At 37.1% G+C, this 15484-nt stretch overlaps 1 protein-coding gene across 1 annotated transcript in view; it reads right to left on the bottom strand.

Moving 5' to 3' along the window:
- The window catches only part of LOC126499498 (ran-binding protein 17), a 116420-nt gene that overhangs the window by 36354 nt on the left and 64582 nt on the right, over nt 1–15484 (bottom strand). The window contains exons 13-14 of the mRNA XM_050138731.1: nt 6496–6601; nt 603–738 (exon numbers count right to left, since the gene is read on the bottom strand). Of these exons, the coding sequence (XP_049994688.1) occupies nt 603–738; nt 6496–6601 (242 nt within the window). The remainder of the gene's footprint in view (nt 1–602; nt 739–6495; nt 6602–15484) is intronic.

Below are 15484 nucleotides of genomic sequence, written 5' to 3'. Positions count from 1 at the left end.
CTTTCTGATGCTAACCTTTCAATTATCATATTAGAAGTCTCCCAACATTATGGTGATTTAACTGCTGTCTGTTTAGTATACATATAAATTCTCCTAGTCCACAGGATTTAACATATAAAAATGCCAAGGAATGACTGGAATATATAGGAAATCACTTAAATGTCAGACCCCTCCCAAACCTCAGAACTATTAAAACAACAAATCTTGTTTCTAATCTTTAAATATAAAAGACATTATCTATTAAGGTGATTTTTAATCCAAAGTATTTCATGACTATCCACATAAAAATATATATTATTCCTTTAGAGAAAATGATAAATGTATAAAAAATTAATTTTTCGGCCGGGCGGTGGTGGCGCACGCCTTTAATCCCAGCACTTGGGAGGCGGAGGCAGAGGCAGGCGGATTTCTNAAAAAAAAAAAAAAAAATTAATTTTTCATTGTGTTTCAATACCAGTTCCACAGATGGATTTAACTATCAATTACATGTCTGTGGCTGAGAGTCACAGGATGTATCTGTCACTCAACTCCCACCTGTTGGGTGTATCCACCCACGTTCATCCCCAATAACATGCTAAATCTTTCTGATAGTAAAAACTTACCTTTGAGGTTCTTTGAAGCTGATCACCAACATATGTTTTACGAAACTGATCCAAAAACCAGAGAATTGCAAGCTCAATTTTTTCATTGGCGCGGCGAGGCAATCTGGTATCCATTAAAGATATAAGCTGAAAAACGCTTTCCATGAAGAAAAAAAGAAGCTTTAATACAAATTCTCAAAGAAACAATACTGAGATATTTATTACAAACATATAATCACTCTAAAAAGCGAAAAAATATAAAAGCATGTCCAGAAAACATTACTTAAACCATCAGAAATCCTGCCTCTATAACACACAACTGGTCTAGATCCTTCAAGTCTTTATATATGAATATGAAACTCCCATAGGCAAGCATATATCCTACTAAAGGTTACATGTAGATGTATGACACACACACATATATACACACAGACATAAAAGTAAACATTCTTGTGTTTTTAGTAAAAGGATATTAAATGTATTCTTATATTCATTTTTCATTTCTAAACATGTCAAAATAATGACTTAATTCTTTAAAATTAAGAATCGTATCTATGAAGTGACATTCAGTACTCTACTAATGAACCATTAAAATTTTACCTAAAACACGATAACACTAATAAAAAATTTTTAAGAAAATCAAGCTGTGTGTGCAAAAGATACAGTGATAGAGTTTGAACCTAAGTCTTTGTACATACTAGACAAACATTCCACAATTTACAGTCCCCCTTTTTGCTTTGCATTTTGAAGCAGTCTTACTAAGTTGCCCAAGTTGGTTTGAATTCACTCTGTTGCCTAATCAGGCCTCGAACTTGTGACCTTCCTGAGTAGTTAGGATTATAGAATTGTATTACCAGGCTCACTTCGACCATTTTCAACATCAAATTATTAATAACTATTACTAATTATTACAAAAATGATAATTTTCATTATTATTTTAAATATTATTATCAGCTAATTATAAGTGAAAGGAAGATTAGGGCAAATTTTTTAACTCTTACTTCTATATAATATAATATATAATCCTCAGAATTGCATTTTCAATGAAAACATCCTTGGACACTACATATATTTTATGAAAATTTCCTGGTGGGAGATTGTTAAGTACCTTGCATTAACAACAATACATTATATCAGTGGGGGGGGAGGGGTAGTACTTGGTTTGGCGTGGTTGTGGCAGGTTCCACTGTAGAGCCTAAACTGGCTTTATACTCACAGCAATCCTACCTCAGCCTCCTAAGTGCAAGGACTATAGATGTTCATTACCAAGTCCAGCCTAGTAAAGTATATGAATATTTATTTTTAGAAGATGAAATGATTGAGGCCTTGCCTAGCCCTGATCCATGTTGTTCATTCTATGTAGGCAATGCACTCGACTACATAAAAATTCATTTTATACATATACACCTACACAAAGATACATGTAATATTCATCCCCAGACTCAACTTACTGTCCTACATCTATATTACATTTTACAAAAATTTTAGCAAAAAGTATGGAAGGACTTAAGTAAGTTCAAATAACTTCATTAAGAAAGTCACCTCTCTAAATAATTTTTGGTTGTTTGTTTTATTGAGATATGGTCTCACTCTGTAGCCCTGGCTGGCCTGGAACTCACTATACAGAATCGTCTGGAACTTACAGAGATCCATTTGTCTCTGCCTCTTGAATGCAGATTAAAGGTATATGCTATCAGACCAGGCATTCATTAAAAAACTTAAATCCAAGTTTTTCCAAGAAATAGATTCTAGAAAATTGTTCTGGATTAAATTGGGAACCCAATTTAATAAGTATGCATTAAACCAATAAGAATTATGTTAAATACAAAAATTAGAAAGGTACAGATATAGCCACATCCTACAGAAATTCACAAATAATAATAATGAATGCCAAGTTGTATAGTATAAGAAATGCTATAAAAAAAATGAACAAGAATTCCTTTTATCCTGGAATATAACAGAGTAAGGAAAAAATATAAAAAGAGGACGTAGACATTCAGAAAGAGAACAAAAAATTGCTCATTTAAGTATTTTTAAGCTGAGGCTGAAAAGATGGCTCAGTAGTTAAAAACACTAACTTCTCTTCCAGAGGAGCTAGGTTCTATTTCTAGCACCCACGTGGCAGCAACTGTCTATAAGTTCAGTTCTAGGAAAGTCAGTCACCTGCTGGTCCCCAAAGGCACCAGAGATGTATGAAGACAAAACACCCATAAGCAAAATAAAAGTTTTAGAATTTTTAAAAAGTGTTCTATATAGGTATGTAACAATCAGAGGCAAGAGACAAAAGTAATAAGAAAGGCAGGAAGTTGGGCATGGTGGTTCAACCCTTTAGGCCCAGCCCTTGGAAGGCTGAGGCAGGCAAATCTTTGTGAGTTCAAGGCTAGCCTAGTCTAGAGTTACTTAGAGAAATCCTGTCTCCAAAAACAAAAAAGAAAGAAGGAGAAAGAGAAAGAGGGAAAGAGGCAGGCAAGCAAGCACATATGTTCCAGATCAGGTCAGGTAGGGCCAAAGAAATCATGCTGATAACAACAGCAACAACAATCCATGAAAAGAATCCAAAGCATGAAATGCAACAGAGGTTACCTTTATTCTGAGGGGAGAACTGTCAGCAGGAAGGTGTAAAAGGGCAGAGCAATAAAGCCTTTGGCATGGAGAACTACAGTCCAAGGAAGCATTATCAGCAGCAACACCCTGCCAATAATTGCAAATGGGCAAATGGACAGCCACCAGTGATGGCCAGCTATTAATATAAAACTTTTCAGAAAACAGGAGAGAAGGCCTTCACTCTACCCAGTCACCTCTGTGAACAATCTCCTGACACCAGGCGGGGAGAAAAGGACAAAGCTAAGAGAGATACAGAAAAGCCAGAAATGTTTTCACTAATAGATGCCAAACCGAGAGCAGACAGACTGCCAAAGAGGAACTGGACAACGTGTCACTGTGGGGAACACACCTGCCCTTGTGCTCCGAATGCTAGCACACTCCTTATCCTTGTGCCCCAAACTACCTCAATCTGGGGAAGCCGCTTTTGTGCAAGAAGACCCTCAGGAAGACACTGTTGAGTTCTCAGGGAAGCCAGATGCTCCAAAAGCTCTGGACAGACATGGAGGCCTACTCCTGCTAACCACTGAATGAGTGGTCACTCTGACGTCTACCATCTGGCTCTTCTGAACTTGAGTGTTCTGTGTTCTGGAAGATACTCTGAACAGAGAAGCAGCAGGAAGACCAGATGGACCCCAACATCACAGGCCCATAAAAGGGAAAAGTGGTTATGGAGACCGCTCATCGGGAGCACCAGATCATGCCAATGACACAGAGGCTGCTGTGGCTCCAAGAACAGCACAGAACAGATGAACAACAAAGAGGTACAAAACCTCAAACAACTGGAGTTTAGGTCAAATGGAGAGCTCGGAAGAAATGTGACATGAACAAGAAGAAGTTTTGTAGTGGACAGCAGTACGGATTTTAGCAAACCTCTGCTGTGGGATAATGGTCTGTACCCTGTCACTTGTATTTTAGTAAAACGCTGATTGGCCAGTAGCGAGGCAGGAAGTACAGGTGGGGCGGACAGACGGACCAACGCAATGAGGGCGTCTCAGCTGGCGGCAGGCGACTCTGGCCTGACAGGCACACACACTCACTCACACACACACACTCACTCACACACACACACACACACACACCTGCCCATTGTGGTGGCTTGAAAGAAAATGGCCCCCAGAGGGAATGGCAATATTAAGAGCTGTGGCCTTGTAGTTGGAGTAGGTGTGACCTTGTTGGAGAAGTGGGTCACTATAGAGGTGGGGCTTTGAGGTCTTATATATGCTCAAGATACTGGCTAGTATTTCAGAACAACTGCAAGATGTAGGACACTTAGCTCCTTCTCCAGCACCATGTCTGCCTGCACACTGCCATGTTCCACCATGATGGTATTAACTAACCTGTGAAACTGTAAGTGAGCCACCCCAATTAAATGTTTTCCTTTATAAAAGTTGCTGTGGTCATGGTGTCTCTTCACAGCCACAAAAATCCTAACCAAGACACCCACACATTACTCCCATCCCACCCCCCCACAGAGAGATAGACAGAGAGAGAGAGAGAGAATCTATTTAAGAATAATGTAACAACTAAATATTATTTTTAAAGATTTTACTGGAATAATAAATAGTATTGTAACAACAGACTACTTCTGGGTCAATGGAAACATGAAAGACCTAAGAAAAGATATAAGAATTCTGTATGAGTGGCATTCTAAGCCATTAAAATATAGAGTTGGCCTTGGTTAATAGTTTGAATAGTAAAATTTTGAGAACTTTAATATAAACTGATTTATTATAAGTAAGTTTAAAAAGATAATCACAAAAAAGTAAGGTGGGGACCAAGGAGACAGTTTAGCGGCAAAGGGCTTATTGTGCAAGTGAGAAGACTAGAATTGGAATCCCCAGAACCCATAAAAACATGTGAGCAGGTATAGTGGCCAGCTGTAACCCTCACACCCAGGAGGTAGGAAAAGGTGATCCCTGTGGAAAACTGGCTGGCCAGACAAACTAAAATTAATGACAGATCTTACTGCAGTAAGTAATCGGAGAGTGACAGAAGACAGCCCCTAATGCCTTTTGGGCCTCCACATGTACACATCTGTACCATAGCCACTCACAGGAATGAGCATACACACATACATATACTACATATGCAAAAAAGAAGGGTATATGATACATATAAATACCAATAATAAAAAAATAAAATCATAAAAATTAGAATTAAAAAAATGCTAAATGCCATACAGAATCAAATAAATACAAGTTAACCTAAGATATTTGTTATACTAACCTATAAACTATAATAATCTTAGAGAAATGGTGACATCGACAGGCTTTGGGTTTGGAAGATAAATTGGTATATTTGAGTATCTAAGTATTTCAGATTTCAGGGCTTTTAGATTTTAGAGTATTTTCTAGTTAGGTTGGACTTTAGTTCCAGATTTTAAAGCACTGTGGATTTTAGGCATTCAGATTAAGGATGCTGAATCTTACCAGAGGCCAACTGGTAATACTTACTATGAGTCCTTAAACTGCTATAGACACTTTGATGATCTAGTCAGCTTTAAGAAATTAAGTCTAATGAAATTCTTTCAATCTATAAAAACCAATTTTTGCTTGGAGGCAATTTATAATAAAGAAAAATTGAAAATCAACATAAAATTGGAAAATCAACTTTAAATCCATAGTATAGTTCAGGTTACTTAACTTTTAAATTAAATGTCCACAAATTGTGCTTTATTTAACAGGTATGTGTTTGTAATCCATCAATATTTACCAGACATTGTTCTAAGCATTAGAAAGTTAACTCATCTGAATGCCTTTAGTAGCCCTAGATTAGATATTGTTTCCATTTTTCTTGTTACAAAACTACGCCGTAGTATTTTCTGCTTTTAAAACAGTTGCAAACACACATGCACGGTATGCACACCCCACACATCCACACTACCCAAAGGCTCTTTACAATAGCACTCTAAACATCTGCATGGTCTTTATTTTCATTGGAATTTTAAGTTTTCACCAAAACAAGACCAAACAAAAATTAAGTGACTGTGCAGGAAATATGATATTTGATCAAGATCTGTGAAGCAAGCTGCTAACATTATTCACAAGAATGTCCCTCAATTTAGAAGTGTTGAGAGTCATCCAATAACTTATTAAGGCTCTGATCACTAGCACTAGGGGGTAAAAATCAAGTAAATTTGAACCTATTTGTTGAAGAATCAATCTCTGTGTGCTGTTTTTTGTTGTTGTTTTTTTTTAATGAGTAAAAAGGGAACTAACACCCAAAGACCAAGGGTATCTCTTTATACTAGGCCATATAAAGGTAATTCAAAGTCTAAATTTCTTAACTCTAGTAAATAGCTGTTACTCACCGGCAGGATAATTCTCCATCCATGGCATCGTGCTCATCTGTACTGGTATACGTTAATCTTCCCCCTACAACTGTGCCAACTAAGTATATCAGCCATGCAAGACGTCCTTACAAGAAAGAAAAAAGATGACAAGTATCAATATAAAGAAGTTTATTTTTCAGAAAACCCAAAGTGAGCAAAATCATGTCTTCTAAACAAATAATTAACTATTACAAAGTTGGTTTTCAACAGACAGTAGAACACTGGGATTCATGTTTATCAAAGCACTGATATTAGCAGGTCTTCCAGCAAGGAAAAAAAATGTATGTATGAATCCCAGTTCTGCCAATCTGTTTCAATTTATGAGTTACCTCTTTAAGTCTTAAGGTTTTCATTTGCAAATGGGGAAAAGTAAGATGTGATTAAAGTTAAATTTAACATATCTGGTCATGGTGATACACACCTTTAATCCCAGCATGAGGGAGGCAAAGGCAGGTAGATCTCTGAGTTGAGGCCAGCCTGGTCTACTTAGTGAGTTCCAACAGAGTTACAGAATAGAGAAACTCAGTCTCAAAAAGCAAATAACAAAAATAAATAATAAATAAATAAATAAATAAATGTGTTGTGCATGGCCAGTCCTGTTATCCTGTCAAAAAGCACAATTATGTGGTACAGTGGAGGTAATCCAGCACTGAGGAAAAGTGGGGTGCTAGAGCAGGACAGCAGGATCTCCATGAATTCCAGGCTAGCTTGGGCTCAACAATGACATTCTGTCCCCTTCTCGGCCCCCAAAAGAGTATTCTTGTGGGCTGGGTATGATAGTGTACATACTAATGACAAAACTTAGAAGTGTCCGCTATAAGGATGGCAAGTTTAAGGTTAGGTTGCACTCCACAGGGACTTCTTGGCCACTCAGGTACATATCAAGTCTACACACAACAAATTCTCTTATCACCAATAGCCATCTCTGTTCTGATGCTCAATTTTATGATGGTGTCTGTTTACTCATTTTCATTTTGAAACTACTTTGCTTATAACATGCATATAATAATGAACTTTCTCTCTTAAGATTTTTTTTTCATATTTTAAAATCCAGATTTTTTTCTATGCATTTCACTGATTACTGAGTTACCTTAATGTCTAAAAAATATCAAAGACTATGATGCTTTACATAATGGAACAAAGAGCTAGGGAATTAACTCAGTAAAGTATCTGTTTCATAAGTACCTGAACCCACATTAAATAAGCCGGGTGTGGTGGCACCCACATATAAGCCCAGCATCAGGAACCAGAGATAAGCAGACTACTGGGGCTCCCTGGCCAGCCAGCAGTCTAGCCTGCATAGTAAAGTTGGTGGCTGGTTGTGAGATCCTGACTCAAAACAGCAAATAGCACAGAAGGAACAACATCTGATGTTGGATTATGGTTTCCACATAAATATACACATGTGCATGTACATAAGTGAACACACACACACACACACACCAAAGTGGAAATATCTATAGTTTTCACAAGTTTAATTTAAAGAAGCCAAAGTTAGTAACTTTAGGAATGGAATTACTGGCTAGATGAACTTTAAGGAGTATTATGTTAGGCCCATGGATTTATCAATACAAGTACTAGGTTCTCTAAAAACTTTTGAGATCTGTAGGAATATTTAACAACATAAAAAATGTCATTTCACAAAGAAATTGTGTGTCATTTTTGAAAACTGGTTTTTCAAAGATAAGCAAACTATTTCACCCCAAAGTAATTACATTTCTTTTATTAAATGTTAGTGGCTAGGGTGATAGCTCAGTGGTTAAGGCACCCACACAGCGGCTTACAACTGCCTGTAACTCTAGTTCCAGAGGATGCAATGCTCACTTCTGATTTCTGTAGGCACCAGGCATGCATTTGGTGCAAATACATACATGCAGGCAAAATACTCATACACACACAGAAAGCAAATCTTTAAAAATAATAGTCATGTGGCCTTTGTATTTGTTTAAATATGATGAATAGTTAAGAAAATGTTTGCTCTTGTTAAAGGACTTGGGAAGAACAAATACATTTTCAACAGTGCTTTTCCTGCAGATATTAGCATTCATGATTATATTGCAGCAATCAACAAACCATTCCCTTTGGAGAGCAGGGAATACTCAACCTGCTTCAATAACAAACATCCTAAAAATAAGAAATACATTTTGGCAAATACACACTCTTTTGTCTATCACAAAAACTTGAACAAATCAGAAACTGTCAATGTTGTGGCATATCCATCAACAACATGAAACAGTTAAAGCTGAATAACTAATGTGATCAAGAAACACATCACAAAACAGACAAGTACCACAGCACGTAAAGAAAGATACCAGCACAAAGCCCATGTAAGATGCCAAATTCATGTTTCTGCTTCAAAAGAATTTCCAGCTCAACAGCAAAGTCTAGACAACATATAATTACCCTGGTAAGCATGCTAACAGTTATTGTGGCTTTTTCTATCAAGTCTCCTGAATCTTGCAACTTGAGTATGGAGTAAATATTCATAATCCTCATTTTTTACTTCTAGAATATTCTCTTAATCATAAAAGTACTCATCCTTACCCCTTACATCATTTTTTTGTTTGTTTTTTTAAGACAGGGTGACGTACTTATATACTTTCCTATAGGTTATTTCTCCTTGTTCTAAAAACTAGACCCTGGCTCACTGACAGTTTTTCCAACAATATTTTTATCACAGTAGTTGCCAATTTCAATATTGATAAAGACAAATCTTTTTTTTAAAGATTTATTTATTAATTATGTATACAGTTTTCCCTGCATGTATGCTGCAGGCCAGAAGAGAGCACCAGATCTCATTACAGATGGTTGTGAGCCACCATATGGTTGCTGGGAATTGAACTCAGGACCTCTGGAAGAACAGTCAGTGCTCTTAACCTCTGAGCCATCTCTCCAGCCCCCAATCTATATCGATAAAGACAAATCTTATAACCATGACAATACTGTGTTCTCCTGGGGACCACCTAATCCATGGATTTATTATACTTTAACAGGTCTGCTGAAATAAAAACTCATATACCATACAACTCAGGCTTATAAGCAAACTCACAGGGTTGTGTAACCAACACTACAAAATTTAAGTGTTTTCCTACTTCCAAAATTAAATCTCACAATGATTAAGTGTGCTAAAATTAAACTGGATAAAGATAGGTGTGGTGGTGGCGTTTCCTCTGTGAAGGAACAACAAGCATGCCATTGTTTGGAGAAGTCACATTTTATGCACATACTCCCTCAGTTGCGGGGCGTTGGGATATTTTCATCTCATGGTTATTATAGAATACTGTGATGGACACTGTATACACACCTAGGAGGAACTACTGTGTCATTTGGAGCCTCTCCAGTACTAAGAAACCCTCACACTGTTTTCATCAAGCTCCACTATTTGGCAAACCTAGTAATGAAGTATGAAGTCCTATGCTATACAAATGTCATTACTGACACCTGTAATTGTCTTTTTTCTTTACATTTACTCTAGTAGGTGTGAGGTGGTATCTTAATGTCACCATGAAAAGCTTTCCCTAATGACTAATGGTTTTTAGCATATTTTCATGTGTTTACTGGCTACTTTATGCCTTCTATAGAGAAAAGTCTATTTAAATCCTTTAGCTATTTTCAAGACTTGTCACTATTGAGTTGTAAAAGTTCTTCATTGCATTGTCTTTAGGTTTTATTTTCACCTTCTTGATGATGATCTTCAGTGAATAAAATTTTTATTTCTGATATATTCCAACTACCTACTGTTGTTATTGTTTGTTTGGGGATGTTAGCTAAGAAAGATATGCCCAACCCAAAGTCATAACCATTTATACCTACATATCCTCCGGAGACTTTCCTGACCTCTTATGTTTAGGTCCAAGAATTATAGCATAGACCCAAGACTGATGAGAAAGATGAACATAGGCAACTTGAACCCTGGCTATCAGCTAACTACAATGCCTCAAAGAACCCATTATCTCAGAAAATTGAGATCATAAAGCAATTGTTAATTGATAAATCAAGAAGCTTTGGTAACAAATAAGTAGAACACAGTCCCCCTCTGCTTCACTGCTTTCTATCTTAGCACATAAGGACTTCTAACATATTCCATCTCTTATAAAGCTGTTCTTAATTATGGCCTGCCAACTCTAGCAGACTGTAAACCGCACGAAAACAGGTACTTTTGTCTGTTCAGTTTTCTAATCAACTGCAGTCTAAATCATAGCCTGGCATGTTTTATTGGTTTAACATTGCAATTTATTGAACACTGAAACACATACTCACCAAAAATAAATATAAATTGTACTTTTACTTCTTATTTAAGTTGCACATTCTATACAAGATGTACTACAACTAATTCTTATTTATAGATTCCCTGACTCTTCCCCTTCCCCTACCCCCAGGCAGGATGTCTTTGTGTATCCCTGACTGTCCTGAAACTGGCTCTGTAGACCAGGCTGGCCTGGAGCTCAGAGATCCTGTCTGTGCCCAGTGAATTCCCTGATTTTTTAAATTTACCTTTTTTAAAACTTCTTTGTAACCCTAAATTGGTACTCACATAATTCACATAGATTGCAGAACATTAAAGGTTGTCTGGTGTACACGATTTCAGCCCTAACCAGCATTCTGTTAGTCTCTTTAGTTTCTTTATTTCTATTGCCCCGCCCCCCGTTTTTACACCATTAGTGATTTAAGTCCTTGAGATAGCCCAGGTGTTATACTGAAGTGCTATGTAGTGCTCCTGAATGGGGTGAGGTGGGGTATTATGGCCTGTAGTGGTTTGAAATACCCTGTAAGGCATTTGGTAGCCATTTGGGAAGGATAAGGAAGAATGTCACTTGGGGGAAAGTACTTAAGATTTCAAAAGCCTCCAGACATTCCCAATACTTTCTTTTCTGTTTGTGAATGGGACTATGAGCTCTCAGCTACCACTCCATGGCCTTGCTGTCATGCTACGGCCACAATGGTGAGGAACTGTAAGATCCAGTTAAATAAATGCTTCCTTCTATAAGTTGCCTTGGTCATGGATTTTTTTTTTCATGACAACAGAAAAGTAACTAAGACATGTACTAAGACATGTAACATGTTATGTGCTAGATAAGTTGTGTACAGGTATGAGTCAATAGTGATGTTGGGTCTGAGTTCAATGTTAATGAACCAAAAAACATTTTTTTTTTAAAAAAAGAGTCCTTATTAAGACTTATACATGAAAAATGGTTATATGTTTGATGTAAATGCTACAGCCCAATAGGGACAAATAGAAACAATGATTTGATATTTGTGAATATGGTGTTCTGATTATATAGACCATTATCACCAAATAACAAGAATCAGCTGTGTCTCTTAGAATCCCAGCAATCATGAGGCTCTTAACAGTGACTCCAACCAGTAAACAAACTAACGGTTGCACTGTGTGTGAATTATTACTCACTTCTAAAATAAAAGTAATTCTGAAATACTGCAGGTATAATTTTTATTGAATGTAACATTTTACCTGCCCTAAGGGAGTTACTATTTTAAAACACTCTGCTATAACTCAGTCTACAGTCCTATGACCTGAGAAGACTGAGACAGAAAGACTGCCTTGAGTTTAGGAGCCAGATTAGGCTATTCAGCAAGACCCTGTGTGCCCCACTCCCACTCCGAATAACACTATTTCTCAAAGCAAAGCATAAATTTAAAAGTAAATAATGACCAATTACCTCCCTTACACTTTGTCACGTTAGATATTTAGATATTATTTAGATAATAATTACTGCTGTTGTTCTTTTTTAAAATATGCTATGCATACGCTGTGCTACTGAACTATGTCCCTATTCCTTGGGGGCTTAATGCTGTGTGAGATATGGTTTTACTACATAATGTAGTCAGTCTTTGAACACATTATGAATGTAGGCCAGGCTGGCCTCAGATTCACAATCTACCGCCTTGACCTCTTTAGTGCTGAGAATGCAGAACTAAATACCCCACCATATACTAGTACTGCTTAAAAACTGAACTTGGAGGCTTTCCACTAATGTGAATTGAACCATATGCCACTTAGTTCTTATTTAAGAAGCCTAATTGAAACAGACAAAACTTTCTGTGTATGTAATTTTCATATTTCTCCATTGAATGATAAGTATTTATTTTTAAAAGCAGAAGTCTGCCAGAAGGTGGTAACAGGCAGATCTCTGAGTTCAAGGCCAGCCTGGTCGACAGAGCTAATTCCAGGACAGCTAGAGCTACAAAAGAATCCCTGTTTCGAAAACAAAAACAAAACCAACAACAAAAAAGTAGAGGTTGCTAGGAACGATGATGCAGGTCTATTAACTACATAGGGAGACTGTCTCAAGAGAGGCAGGGACGGGAAAAGCAGCACACTAAGCAATACCATCAGCCGCCTAGAGCAAAGACTAGCTTCAAGTCTGCTGTTTATTACACTAGTGATTTAACTGCTTCCATAATGCACACAAGGCAGCGCTGGAAGTTCTCGCTCTGCCTGTTTTGGCTATTATTACTATTACTGTTGAATACCCCTTTAACGGTGGTTCTGTATCAGTCTCAAACAAAACCATAAAAATATACTAACATTTACATTTTTATTCTGTCTTCCTTTAGAAGCCATACCATGTAATGTGTAATGAAATCACATATTACTTAAGAATTTTTCCACTTTGCCAAAGAGTTTTGCTACCATAAAAGTTAGATATAACTCATCACATCTTCTTCCTCAATGTTGATTATATGATAAACAAAATGAAACATTTCAGACTGAAAAAAATTCTTAGTCATCAAACAAATGCAAATCAAAACAACTCTGAGATTCCATCTTACACCCGTAAGAATGGCCAAGATCAAAAACACTGATGACAACTTATGCTGGAGAGGTTGTGGGAAAAAGGGAACACTCCTGCATTGCTGGTGGGAGTGCAAGCTGGTATAGCCCCTTTGGATGTCAGTGTGGCCATTTCTCAGAAAATTAGGAAACAACCTTCCTCAAGACCCAGTAATACCACTTATGGGTATATACCCAAAGGATGCTCAATCATGCCACAAGGACATATGCTCAACTATGTTCATAGCAGCTTTGTTTGTCATAGCCAGAACCTGGAAACAACCTAAATGCCCCTCGACCGAAGAATGGATAAGGAAAATGTGCTACATTTACACAATGGAGTACTACACAGCAGAAAAAAATAACGACAGCTTGAATTTTGCAGGAAAATGGACAGAACTAGAAAACATTATTTTGAGTGAGGTAACCCAGACCCAGAAAGACAATTATCACATGTACTCACTCATAGGTAGTTTTTAAACATAAAGCAAAGAAAGCCAGCCTACAAACCACAATCCTAGAGAACTTAGACAACAATGAGGACTTACAAGATCTAATCTACATGGGACGTAGAAAATGACAAGATCTCCTGAGTAAATTTGGAGCATGGGGACCTTGGGAGAGAGTTGAAGGGCGAAGGGGAGAGGCAGGGAGGGCAGCAGAGAAAAATATAGATCTAAATAAAAATCAATTTAAAAAATTCTTCAAGAAGAGACATTCAGAAAACACTGACAAGTTCCTGCTAAGCTTTCGGAAGGTCTAATTCAGTACATAAAGGTCTGAGGGAGCACTGAAGGACTCTATGTTTGAGAGGTGAACCAACAGGCTCAGCTTCCTAAACCAGGGTGATTTCTGTCTAAGAGTAAACTAATGAAGCCATACATGAGACATCTCAACATTCAAAAAATTTACTTTAGTTCATTATGACCTCAAAATGACACCTTGGATAACAAATAATAACATATATGTATATATATATATCATGTGACAAATTATAAGCATTTTTCTAAAACATTAAATGCAAGTTCACTGATTTATTTGAGAAATAGGGTGTTCATGTGCCCTGTCCTGGATTGAAGAGTCACAGTCTCTAGGGACTTTGGCTGATAGAGGAGGAGGCAATGTCAGCAAGAAACGATGAGGTGCTATCAGAAAGCCATCAGACACGTTCAGCTAAAGGCGAGGTTACAGTTCTCATTTAAATATCAAACCATTCTCCCAAACTTCTATTTAAAACTCAGTCTTCAACAAAAAAGACACTGAAAAGTCACATTGAGAAGTCAACCAGACATAGAAGGGAAAATAATGCATGTTCTCACTTATCAGCAGAATCTAAACAAGAGTTTGCTCTACACAGTGAATAGTGGATACCCATCAATGGCCAGAAAGGGGAAGAAGTAGGCCAAAGGGTACAAACGTGTAGTCACAGGCCAATGACACATAAGATTGAAGACACATGGGAACTACAGTGAAGAGCAATCACACACACCATAACAGCACGTGCTTCACATAGTATCAGGTGTCCTCAGCTCTTGCTCACAAGCACACTACACGCAAGAAGGAGGTGGGAGACAGGGTAACATTCCTGACTACAGCATGCACTCCATTACATAATGTCCATTGGAACGTCATGCCGGACACCTCAAGGACAATACCAAAACATTATTTTCACCACAAAACTACATCCAGGAAGTTCAAAATACCATGTCAACACACACATCTAAACTGAATTTAGAAGTAAAGGTCTGGTACACAAGTTTCATATCTATAAATCTCTTAGAATCTCATTTTATAAGACTAAATTTTCATTTTAATTTCCCATTTTTCTCTTTATTCTGAAATATTCAAGGCACTTGTTTAAGCAGCTGTTCAAGCATAGAACATTTTTCCTTAACAAAATAATTATTGCTGTAATAATCTGTAATTATGGTTTATAACTGCAATAATCCCAAAGAAATCAGTCATTACCACAGATCACAAGCAATCGCTAAGTACTGTTAATGACCTATTTCTTAGGGATTATTGTTTCTGTAAACCATGACCACATCACCAGATATGAGAGAGCAAGACAATATAATACAAATGAGACCATAATATAATAATAAACTTATTTTGTAACATTAAAAGCCATTAAGCATCTAAATTAAAGCACACATAACTAAAGCATATAATTTT

Source organism: Alexandromys fortis, unplaced genomic scaffold (genome assembly GCF_014885135.2).
Source record: "Alexandromys fortis isolate MF-2015 unplaced genomic scaffold, M_Fortis_MF-2015_v1.1 scaffold_11, whole genome shotgun sequence".
In the NCBI taxonomy this organism is placed as follows: Eukaryota; Metazoa; Chordata; class Mammalia; order Rodentia; family Cricetidae; genus Alexandromys; species Alexandromys fortis.
Note: the sequence above shows the minus strand (reverse complement) of the source record. Positions and strands in the feature narration are given on the sequence as shown.